Raw genomic sequence first — 11,884 nt, 5'->3', positions numbered from 1 at the left:
GAGAAGGGGACAACAGAGGATGAGATGGTTGGATGGCATCACTGACTCGATGGACTTAGTTTGAGCAAGCTCTGGGAGTTGGTGATGGACAGGGAAGCCTGGCATGCTTCAGTGCATGGGGTCACAAAGAGTTGAATATGACTGAGCAATTGAACTGAACTGAAAATGTGCTCTCCAAAAAGATTTTTCCAACTGTTTAATTGTTTGCCATTGTATAGACACGAGCAAGCAAAGCAATGGTCTTTTATATGTAGGGGATATAATTTGTAATATCTGTGATATCTGTGATATCTCACTTTTCATTTTGGTTTTCTCTAGCATCTTCTCTCTAAAGTTTATGTTAATAATTTATACATTCTTTGTATCAATGTCTATTTAGATATTTTGTCCATTTTTAATTGGGTTATTTGCCTTTTAATTATTGAGTTGTAATTTTTTCTAAAAATATATCCTGGATATCAGATCAGATCAGATCAGTCGCTCAGTCGTGTCTGACTCTTTGCAACCCCATGAATCGCAGCACACCAGGCCTCCCTGTCCATCACCAACTCCCGGAGTTCACTCAGACTCACGTCCATTGAGTCAGTGATGCCATCCAGCCATCTCATCCTCTGTCGTCCCCTTCTCCTCCTGCCCCAGTCCTTCCCAGCATCAGAGTCTTTTCCAATGAGTCAACTCTTCGCATGAGGTGGCCAAAGTACTGGAGTTTCAGCTTTAGCATCATTCCCTCCAAAGGATATCAGTCCCTTATCAAATATATGATTTGCAGATATTTTCTCCTAAGTTCAGTTTTTCAGTCAAGAGCATGAGCACATCTAATCCGTACTTCATGATTGACTCTATCAGAAGCAGCATAATCAGTGGCATGCCAGAGGGCAGGGGCAGTGGGAGCAGTACCTGCCAGGTACAAGCAGTAGTGCTTGTGATATCTGTAGGAATTTTTTTAAGAATAATAAAACCAACTAAAAGTAAGTCTGTTTTATTATTCTCCTGAGCCAGCAATTCTAAACAGTGACAGGGATGGAATTCCTCTTTCTCAGGGCAGATCACCATTCCAGTCTACCCCATGGTACGCCACTGCCCCCATATGTCTGGTTCTCCAACTCTTAGTAATACTCAGCTCTATTGTGGTTTCTAGTAGTATCAGCCTCATCCTCCCATTAGAAAGCTTCCTATCAATGTGTTATCTAATGGTTGGACCTCCGTTTACAACTCTGGGCTAAATTGATTATTTAATTAAGGGTTGAAGATGATAATTTTCTAATTCTATTATTCATTCTTCATACTAGCTAGAATTCTTCTATAAAGAAGCGTTTCCCCCCATGAACCACTTGGTTTCTCTGAAATACACTTCACACAGGAAGTAGTCCTGTAAATATTAGGGTTATTTGTCTGTTGTCTCTAGCTTACAGGTATTTCACTTAGTTTGTCATTTGTCTTTTGAGTTTGCTATGATGTTTTTCATCATGCAAAGGCTTTTATTTTTATGTGGTCAAATTTAGCAATATTGACTGCTTCAAGATTTTGAGACTAAGAAAAGTGTTCCCTGTCCTCAGGTTCGAAGGAAATCACTCATGATTTCTTCTAATCTGCCATCACTCCATCGTTACATTTAGATCTCTAAATCATTTGGAATTTATCCCAGTGTCTGTCTATTTCAAGACACAGATTCAATTTTATCCTTTCTCCTTAGAGCTATCAAGGTATTCCAAATACCATTTTTCTTTTCCCTTTTATATAGACTTTATTTTTCAAAGCTGCTGCTGCTGCTGCTGCTAAGTCGCTTCAGTCGTGTCGGACTCTGTGCGACCCCATAGACGGCAGCCCACCAGGCTCCCCCGTCCCTGGGATTCTCCAGGCAAGAACACTGGAGTGGGTTGCCATTTCCTTCTACAGTGCATGAAAGTGGAAAGTGAAAGTGAAGTCGCTCAGTCGTGTATGACTCTTAGCGACCCCATGGACTGCAGCCTACCAGGCTCCTCTGCCTGTGGGATTTTCCAGCCAAGAGTACTGGAGTGGGGTGCCATTGCCTTAAATCAGGTTTAAGTTAATAGAAAAATTGTACAGATAATAGAGTTCCCATATGTCCACTATTCCAGCCTCCTTCAAATCCACACCTGGCACCAGAGTGGTACATTTGTTATAACAAATGAAGCTACATTGACACATCATTGTCACCCAAAGTCCACAGTCCACATTAGGGTTCACTCTTGGTGTTGCACATTCTGTGAGTCTTGACACATGTGTGATGACTTGTGTCTGCCATTATAGTATCATGCAGAATAGTTTCACTTCCCTAAAAATCCTCTGTGCTCTGGCTGTTCATCCCTTGCTCCTCTTTATCCTGGAAACCATTCATTTTTTTAACTGTCTCCCTAGTTTTGCCTTTTCCAGAAAATCAGTTAGTTGGAATCTTATAACATATAGCCTTTTCAGATTGGCTTCTTTCACTTAGTAGTATCCATTTAAAGTTCCCCCATGTCCCTTCATGGTTTGATAGCTCGTTTCTTTTTATTTTATTTTATTTTTTTTAATTTAAATTTATTTATTTTAATTGGAGGCTAATTACTTTACAATATTGTATTGGTTTTGCCTACATACATCAACATGAATCCACCACACGTGTTCCCCATCCTGAACCCCCCTCCCTCCTCCCTCCCCGTACCATCCCTCTGGGTCATGCCAGTGCACCAGCCCAAACATCCTGTATCCTGCATCAAACCTGGACTGGTGATTAGTTTCTTATATGATATTATATACATTTAAATGCCATTCTCCCAAATCATCCCACCCTCTCCCTCTCCCACAGAGTCCAAAAGACTGTTCTGTACATCAGTGTCTCTTTTGCTGTTTCACATACAGGGTTATTGTTACCATCTTTCTAAATTCCATATATATGTATTAGTATACTGTATTGGTGTTTCTCTTTCTGGCTTACTTCACTCTGTATAATAGGCTCCAGTTTCATCCACCTCATTAGAACTGATTCAAATGTATTCTTTTCAATGGCTGAGTAATACTCCATTGTGTATATGTACCACAGCCTTCTTATCCATTTGTCTGCTGATGGACATCTAGGTTGCTTCCATGTCCTGGCTATTATAAACAGTGCTGCGATGAACATTGGGGTACACATGTCTCTTTCAATTCTGGTTTCCTCGGTGTGTATGCCCAGCATTTCTTTTTAGCAATGAATAATACTCCATTCTCTGAATGTGCCAGTTTTTTTATCCATTCACCTGAAGAACATCTTGGTTGCTTCCAAGTTTTGGCAGTTATGTTTAAAGCTGCCATAAGCATCCATGTGCAGGTTTTTGTGTGGACATAAGTTTCCAACTCCTTTGGATAAATACTAAGGAACATGATTGCTGGATCTTATGGTAAGAATATGTTTCATCTTGTAAGAAACTACCAAAATGTCTTCCAAAGTAACTGTACCATTTTGCATTCCCACCAACAATGATTGAGAATTCCTGTTACTCCACATCCTTGCCAGCATTTAGTAACATACACCATTTATTTTAAGTATTTATTTCAGCCCGCCCCCCACATTGATTTGAGACCTGTCTTTAGTATGTGCTACATTTTAATATTCATTTGGGTCTCTTTCTAGATTTTCTATTTTACCGTTAGCTTGTCAGTCACTTGTGCACCAATACCACACAGTTTTAATCATGGAGGTCTTATAAGTTATTTTAATACCTAGGAAAGCTACTCTTCCCATTTAGCTTTTCTTTTTCAGAGTTTTCTTGGCCATACTGTTGTTTTATTCTTCCATAAGAACTTTAAAATCAGGATGTCTAGCTCCAAATTAAAGACCAGACACTCTTATCTGAAAAGAGCAATAGAATATGAAAAGAGGACTAGCAAATGCTCTTATCTTTTGGAATCAGGTTGAATTCATAAACAAAGCTAGAATTAACATCTTTATGATTGAGTTTTCCAGCTCAAGAACATGGAATGTTTTTCTATATATATTACCAATACGGGTTGCTTTTCCCCTTGTTGTTATACTCATTTATATGTTAGTGCACAGTTCTTATTAAACGTATGCCTTGATATTTTTATTGTTGTTTTAAATATAGTCCTTTCTTCCAATGTATTTTTCAACTGGATAATGTAAATATATATTAAGGTTATTGACTCTGTATTTGATTTTATATACTATAAATTTCCTAAATTATCTTATTTGTAGTTGTTTTTACTTTATTTTCTTTTGGATTTTTTAGACATGGAATTATATCATTTGCAGATAGAAATAGTTTTACCTCTTCCATTCTAGCTCCTGTGTCTTTAATTTGTTAGACTTTGTCTAATTGCATTAGATAATATGTTCAGTATGATGTTAATGGTAGTGGTGACAGTCTTGTTCCTGACTTTATTGGGAATAACATGAAGAATCTGACTTTCATCAGGAATCGCATTAAATAGGAATCTGACTTTCAAGTTCACACATGCACAAGCACACCAAGGAGAAGCTACTGTTCTAGCACATTCTGTTTTTAAAGAAAAGATAGTGGCACGTGACATTGAAGAGACAGTCTGTGTATAGTTGGTCTTGAATGAATCTGTATTTCTCAGTGAGAGTTAGGAACTGCATGGAATTATAAAAGTCTAAGAGAAATTCTACAGCATCCATTAATTCCTACTTTATTGAGTGTTAGTTGAGTACTTTTTAAAGTCATAAGTGACCATTAGATTTTTTGTGAAATACCTTTTTGGCATCATTGAAAATGATAACACAATTTTTCTCACATATTAATATGATGAATTGCACTGTTCGATTCCTTAATAATGAAGCACCCTTGAATTTGGTCATAGTGTACTATTTTGTTAACGTGTTGTTGGAGTCTCTTTGCTAGTATTTTATTTAAGATTTTAAAATCTGTATTCATAAGGGCAATTAGTCATGTTCTTTTTTATCAATAGCTTTTCCTTTAATAATAAATGTTAGGTCCTAATATATCAGAGAAGACCATCACATAGTCCATTAAGATCAGTAAATCCTTAAATTTAATGTGATTACTTTATACTCTGAAACAGAAATTTCCCAGGCACAGTGTAATGCCAGTTTACAGCTGCAGCCTACAGTCAGTCCTCATTTCTATATTTGTCCTTCTGCCTCTTGGGTTATAAACTTAGATTTTGAATGCATAGCATCCTTGAGTGCCTTAAATTAATATGACATCCTTTGTCTTTCCATGAATGTAAGCCAGGGTCTTCAGTTTCTCATGAATACACTTCTAGCTGAAACTCTGTTTAACCCAAAGTTATGCCTTCCACAGCAAGAATATTACATTTGAAGTTTCTCATTAATACCCTTTTACAATATATTCTACAAGATCTCTGTATGCTAAGGATTAAATTCTATAGTGGCAGCATTAATTTTATATTATGGAGACATTCTGATCCATTTTAAATGTTTCATTAATTTGTTTGAAGCATAATTAGTAGACTCTAGTAGCAATGTTAGAGTAAGAAGGGCTCAAATATGCAAAGAAAAGCCAAAGCTCGTTATTTTAATTCACACCCCACCATGTGTATCTTAAATCATCTTCTAGCAGTAATTTACTTGTCCTATTAGATGTGCTTAATGAAAGTGAAACCAAATGCATGCTCTAAATAAAACTCTCTAGAAGTGCTTTCATCAAGACTAGGGTTTTCCCCCTGTTTGTGTCTTACAGAGGACATAAAGATAAGATATTTGTGGTAAAGTGTAATCCACACCATGTTGACAGACTGGTAACAGTTGGGATCAAGCACATCAGATTCTGGCAACAAGCAGGTATTGTTTGGGTTTATCACTTATGTGGTTGAAAGTTTTACTGTAGCTGGGAAAAAAAAAAAAACAACCCACTAGCACTACCTAGCCTCTCTCTGCAATCTAAAATTAAAATATGCCTAAAAGATGTTTGCTCCCAAACAACGTCTGAGCTGTGAAGCTTAGAACACTCTGTGTGATGCTATGCATATTCATCAGTGTCTAGAGAGTTTTGGAAATGTTGTGCTCTGAAAATAGTTATTTTTATATTTCATCATTGTTCTGAAAGCAGTGGTTATGTTGGACTACTGAGCAGGAAATAATCACTTTAGTTGGGTGGACAAAATTTTTAGTATTTTGAGGGTTCTCTTATTATTTTATCACTACATTTAGCACATGAATTAACCCCTGACACACACACACACTGTACACTACACACAGTAAGTGGTCAAAATAAATACTTGTCGTTTATAATGCTGATAATAAGGATGAGTAAATAATAGGACAAAACATGGAAGAATATCTTATTCTTCTAATAAGTCAGACTTTTTTATTAGGATTGTTTCTGAATTCTTAGTTTTGGCTTTGGTATCAATCCCAATCTTTTACTGGACAAAACATAAATAAGCTGCTGCTTCAGTGCTTTCTGCTTTTGAAGAAAAGGTCACTGCGCCCTCCATGTCTGGAGAGTCAGCCTGCACACAGCTGTCTGGAATGAGTTTAGGTTTCTCAGTGCTGGTCAGAAAGCTCAGGGAGATGTGAATATATGAGGAACGAACCTGATGTTCTTCTCCTACACAGTGATTCAGTTTTCTCACCCTGAAGTTGCCATAATAAAAATCAGGGCAAAAGATACACAAAACACTTTTCCATTTTACATTACAGCTGCTGCTGTTTTCATCCTTCGGTCAGCGTTCAGGAAGACTTGCCTGGCTTCCTGGGGCACTTAGTCACTCCTCCCTCTGGCTGGCACAGACCTGCGCTGAGCCTTGCTTAGAGGATTATGTCACATTCTCTCCCCAGCCAGACCTTGAGTTCCTTGAAGGCAGAAACTGTTTCTTTTCACCTTTATAGCCCAATGTCGACCACTATGCCTGCCACAAAGTAGGGATTCAATAAACACTGAATTAATGCGAGAAGGAGAAAACCTTTGATAATGTTTTTGTTCTGATGTTTTCTGCCATTTTTATACACCTTTATGTAGACACATGGGACTTCCCAGTGGTAAAGAATCCACCTGGGATGCAGGAGACACAGGTTTGATCCCTGAGTCAGGATGATACCCTGGAGAAGGAAATGACAACCCCTGCCAGTGTTCTTGCCTGAGAAATCCCATGGACAGTGGAGCCTGATGGGCTATAGTCCATGGGGTCACAAAAAAGTCAGACATGACTTAGCGACTAAACAAAGCAATGTAGACACAGTGGATTTTTCACTGAAGATAGTCATTCTAAATGCTCATAGCAGGTGTCAGTTTTTCAAAAAGTATTAAGTACTCTTGGTCCACTCCAGGTGGGGGCTTCACCTCTAAGAGAGGAATTTTTGGAAGTGTTGGAAAATTGGAAACAATGATGTGTGTTTCTTATGGGCGAATGGAAGATCTGGTGTTCTCAGGAGCAGCTACTGGAGATATTTTTATTTGGAAAGATATTCTCCTACTGAAGACAGTGAAAGCTCATGACGGGCCTGTGTTTGCTATGTATGCATTGGATAAGGTATGGTCTATTTTCCTCATTAGCTTTCTAGAACTTTAAATTAGGCTTAGCACGGTCCACACCAAGAGGATGCCTGTGTGTAAAAACAGTGCTCTCTGAATTGGGATGTAGTTGTCACGGATGGAGGCGAAGCACAAGTGGTATTTAAATTTCTCTTTCGTTTATAATTATTTCTTTATGTGCAGTTTGTCTCTTCTTTTTTCCACACTTATTCTTCCTGGCTGTCTCTCCTAAGAACGCCTTAAGAAGTGCTGAGATAAATGTAGGCACACAGTAGCAAGAGTCTGAGAAATATTTCTATACAGTCTTCCTCCTCAGTGGCATAATAAGCAGAGATCTGGAAGTGACTAGTAGCTGGATTATTGTCCCTCCTATCAATTTGACCTGAAGTTATATTGATAACCAGCTTGTTCCTGTGTAGACAGGCTCAGCTTTAATAAGTGTGTCAGAGTCCTGGCTGTGTTAGTCAGGTTCCTCCAGAGAAACAGAACCAGTAGGATGTAGATATAGACAGAGATATACATGTACAAAAAGGAGACTTATTATAAGGAATTGGTTCGTGTGGTTTTGGAGGCTGAGAAGTCTCACTAAGCCATCTGCAAACTGGAGACCCAGAAAAGCTGATGGAGTAATTGAGTTCAAGTCCAAGGGCCTGAGGACCAGAGAAGCCAATGTTGTAAATCCTAGTCTGCTGGGAAAAGATAAGATGTCCCAGCTCAATCAATCAGAATAAAAGGAGGGCAATTTTGTCCTTCCTCTACCTTTTGTTTTATTCAGGCTCTCAAAGGATTAGATGATGTCCACCCACATTGGGCAGGGCAGCTTAATGAGTCTGCCAGTTCAAATACTGATCTCATCCAGAAACACCATCACAGACACACACAGGAGTCATTTTTAATCTGAGTACCCTGCGGCCAGTCAGTTGACACACAAGGTTAACCATCACACCGCTGTATTTCTACTCAGGCTCTTCTTTGTCCTGATCTGTCCCGCTAACCTCCTGCCTTGCGGTGTTGTTGTTCTTGTTCTTTCTAAATAAAGATCACACTGGGGACTTCCCTGGCAATACAGTGTTTAGGACACCATGGCTCCACTGCAGAGGGCATGGGTACCATCTCTAGTCAAGGCACTAAGATCCCTTATGTTCAACGTATGGCCAAAAAAAAATTCTGTTTAATTTAAAAAGATCATACTTACCTTCAGCGCTCTTAAAACACTTCAATCAATTTGCCAGAAAATAGAAGTGTTTTATTCACTGCTAGTTTGCTGATGGTTCCAGTTTATGTATGTTATCTGACCTCCAAACAGCCTAAGCCACCCAATACAGCATATTAAGAGAAGATTCATTTTGCGTTTGCTTATTCCCAGGTAAATATGCTGAGTCTGCTATAGTAGTAGGTTCTTGTTAGATGTGTAATTACAATGATTGTTTTAGTGGTAAAGCTGTTTTTCACTAGCAAATTTGTTTTGTTTAAACTGCAAATTTTAGAAAAGATTAAAGCAGAAAGAAAATTTTTGCAGGCCTGGAAGTTGGTGTGATATAGCATGTTTAAACTCTTTTATTGCTTAGTAACTTAAGCTTAAAGATCATGGGAAAAGGCAGGATTTAATTTTGGGAGTAAATGTCTATAGGTTCACAATGTATAATAAGGATAAATAAGGATATTTAAGATATTTAATGTAATAACTTCAAAATATTATTTCCTTTTCAACATCATTGAAATGAAGTAAATTAAAAGTTTTTGAAAAAACAGAATGAATTACTCAGTAATTTTCTTTTTAAAAAATTTCTAAGAACAGTTGGTAGTTGCCAGAAAGGAAAACTAATAAGGCCAAGAAATCATAAAATTAGAATAAGAATAAAGATCATTGTCTAGCAAAAAAATATCCAATATGTATATTGGATATTACATAAATAAATATCCAATAAAGTATAGGCTTTATACTTTCCAGGTTTTATAAAAATTAATCTGGATCTTAATTATGGTAGAAATTGATATCTCATGAACAGAAGAGCAAGATATTCTTGTTACATGAAATACTTGTTATTCTTAATAGAGAAATAATGATGTTTTTCCTGGAAGTAAATATTTAAAAATAGTTAGCAATCATTTTTGATTGTGACATTAACTCCAGTTTATTCAGCAGGAGCATGAGATATCAAAAACTCTGCAAACTTAGAGGCTGGTCCTGTTCTCTAGCAGTCCACATCCCAGTCAGGGAACTGGACACGGAAACAGCCATCCGAAATCCAGGGTGCTAAACTCGAATCAGTGGTCTGAAGAAAGTGAAATGGACACCCAGTGAGAAAGTGTTTAATAGCGCTAGAGAAATGAGAGGTGTGTCCAGAAAATATGATGTTATCATCAGGTTTTTCAGTCTCCATACTTAGGAAGAAAAGACAGACTAAGCTTCTTTACCCAAGGGGGGATCCTTTTGAGACTGGGTGGGTCCTTATCACTTTGATGTGTATATAATCCTTCTGATGTGTGCCTTCACAGGGTTTTGTAACAGGTGGAAAGGATGGAATTGTGGAGCTCTGGGATGATATGTTTGAAAGATGCTTGAAGACTTACGCCATTAAAAGAGCAGCCTTGTCAACTAGCTCAAAAGGTGCCACTCCCGAGTATTCGATGAAAGTCTTTCTGTTCATAGAAATGAAAAAGATAGGAACAAAGTTCTTAGAAAACCATGACCAAATCAACTCTCCCTTTTTCTTCCACATTCAGAGCTTGTGGCCGTTGGTAGAAATATCACAGAGGATTGCCTTGTACTTAGTACTTTGGAACTATAAAAACAGAATTTATAGAATCACTATAATCATTTTATTTTTGTTATATTAAATACAGCATTTACAATATTAAATGCAGTATTTCCCCTCCTCAGGCTTGCTTTTGGAAGATAATCCTTCAATTCGTGCCATCACTTTGGGACATGGACATATCCTGGTGGGAACAAAAAATGGAGAGATCCTGGAAATGGATAAGAGCGGTCCAGTGACACTGCTTGTTCAGGTACTGCGTTTGCACATATTCTAAACCACAGTTCACATCAGAGCTGGACCAGGCTGAGGCAGCAGGGACACTTAGGACGCCAAATTAAAGGAGGCGTTCTCTCCAAAGATCAGGCAAACGCTGCGTTATCTATTTCTGTATAACAAACTGACACAAACTTAGCTTGGAGCAAAAACATTCATCATCTTATGGTTTCTCTGTGGGTCAGGAGTCTGAACAGTTTAACTGGGTCTTCTGGTTAACGTTTTGTAAGGCTGCGGTAAAGACCAGGGCTTTGGTCTCATCTGAAGCTTCACTATGGAAGGATCTGCCTCTACGATCGCTCAGGTTGTTGGCAGAGTTTTGTTCCTGTGAGTACAGGACTGAGGGCTTCTGTTTCTTGCTGGCTGTTGGCCAGAGGCCACCCTCAGCTCTCAGAGGCTGCCTGAAGTTCCTCATCACGTGGGGTTCCCCCAACATGGCTGTTTGCTTCCTCAAAGCGAGCAAGGGAAAAAGAAAAACAATGCCTTTAAATAATTTGAAATAACATAATCGTGTCATCACATACATATAATACATCCATCCCCTTTGCATATGTTATTGATTGGTAGTAAGGCTATAGGAGGGGCTTCCCTGGTGGCTCAGCAGTAAAGAATCTGCCTGCAATGCAGGAGCTACAGGAGACACAGGTTCAATCCCTGGGTCAGCAAGATCTCCTGGAGAAGGGCATGACAACCCACTCCAGCATTCTTGCCTGGAGAATTTCGTGGACAGAGGAGCCTGGTGGGCTACAGTCCATGGAGACTGAAGCGACTTAGCAAGCACACACCCACGAGGCTATAGGACATTCAAAGGAGGTGATTACACTGAGTGTGAAAACCAGGAGGAGCCTAAGGGTCACCTGTCCATCACAGTCTGCCCTCTGGCTACCAATTATCATGTCCCTACCACATGCAGAATACATTCCCACTCCCAGGATCCCCAAGAGCCTTATCCCATTAGAGCATCTATTCAGAGTCCATAATCTCATTGTCTGAATCAGGTTCAGATGTGGATGGGGTTTCTTGGGTATATTTCCTCTCAGTCTGTCAAAAATTTGTCAAACTAAAAAAAAGTATTTGCTCGGCACACACCAGATATATGTGTTTCTTTAGGTTTTGTGCATCATTCTAGTCTCAGCCTCAATTCACATAAATATATAACATACTCCTTACCCTTCCTCTCCCCTCAAAAATTTGATTCAGATAATACCAGATTAAAATAAGCATCAGATCAGATCAGATCAGTCACTCAGTCGTGTTCGACTCTGCGACCCCATGAATCACAGCACGCCAGGCCTCCCTGTCCATCACCAACTCCTGGAGTTCACTCAGACTCAACGTCCATCGAGTCAGTGATGCCATCCAGCCATCTCA

General features: G+C 38.8%; 1 protein-coding gene across 3 annotated transcripts in view; it reads left to right on the top strand.

Moving 5' to 3' along the window:
* The window catches only part of EML6 (echinoderm microtubule associated protein like 6), a 278,316-nt gene that overhangs the window by 199,399 nt on the left and 67,033 nt on the right, over positions 1–11,884 (top strand). For all 3 annotated transcript variants that reach the window (XM_010841676.1, XM_010841678.1, XM_010841677.1), the window contains 4 exons: positions 5,685–5,785; positions 7,274–7,476; positions 9,978–10,089; positions 10,363–10,490. In XM_010841676.1, coding sequence (XP_010839978.1) covers positions 5,685–5,785; positions 7,274–7,476; positions 9,978–10,089; positions 10,363–10,490 — 544 coding nt within the window. The remainder of the gene's footprint in view (positions 1–5,684; positions 5,786–7,273; positions 7,477–9,977; positions 10,090–10,362; positions 10,491–11,884) is intronic.

The sequence above is a fragment of the Bison bison genome, unplaced genomic scaffold, assembly GCF_000754665.1.
Source record: "Bison bison bison isolate TAMUID 2011002044 unplaced genomic scaffold, Bison_UMD1.0 scf7180017864166, whole genome shotgun sequence".
Taxonomy (NCBI): Eukaryota; Metazoa; Chordata; class Mammalia; order Artiodactyla; family Bovidae; genus Bison; species Bison bison.
The sequence above is the reverse complement of the archived record's forward strand: the minus strand, read 5'-3'. Positions and strand labels throughout refer to the sequence as shown.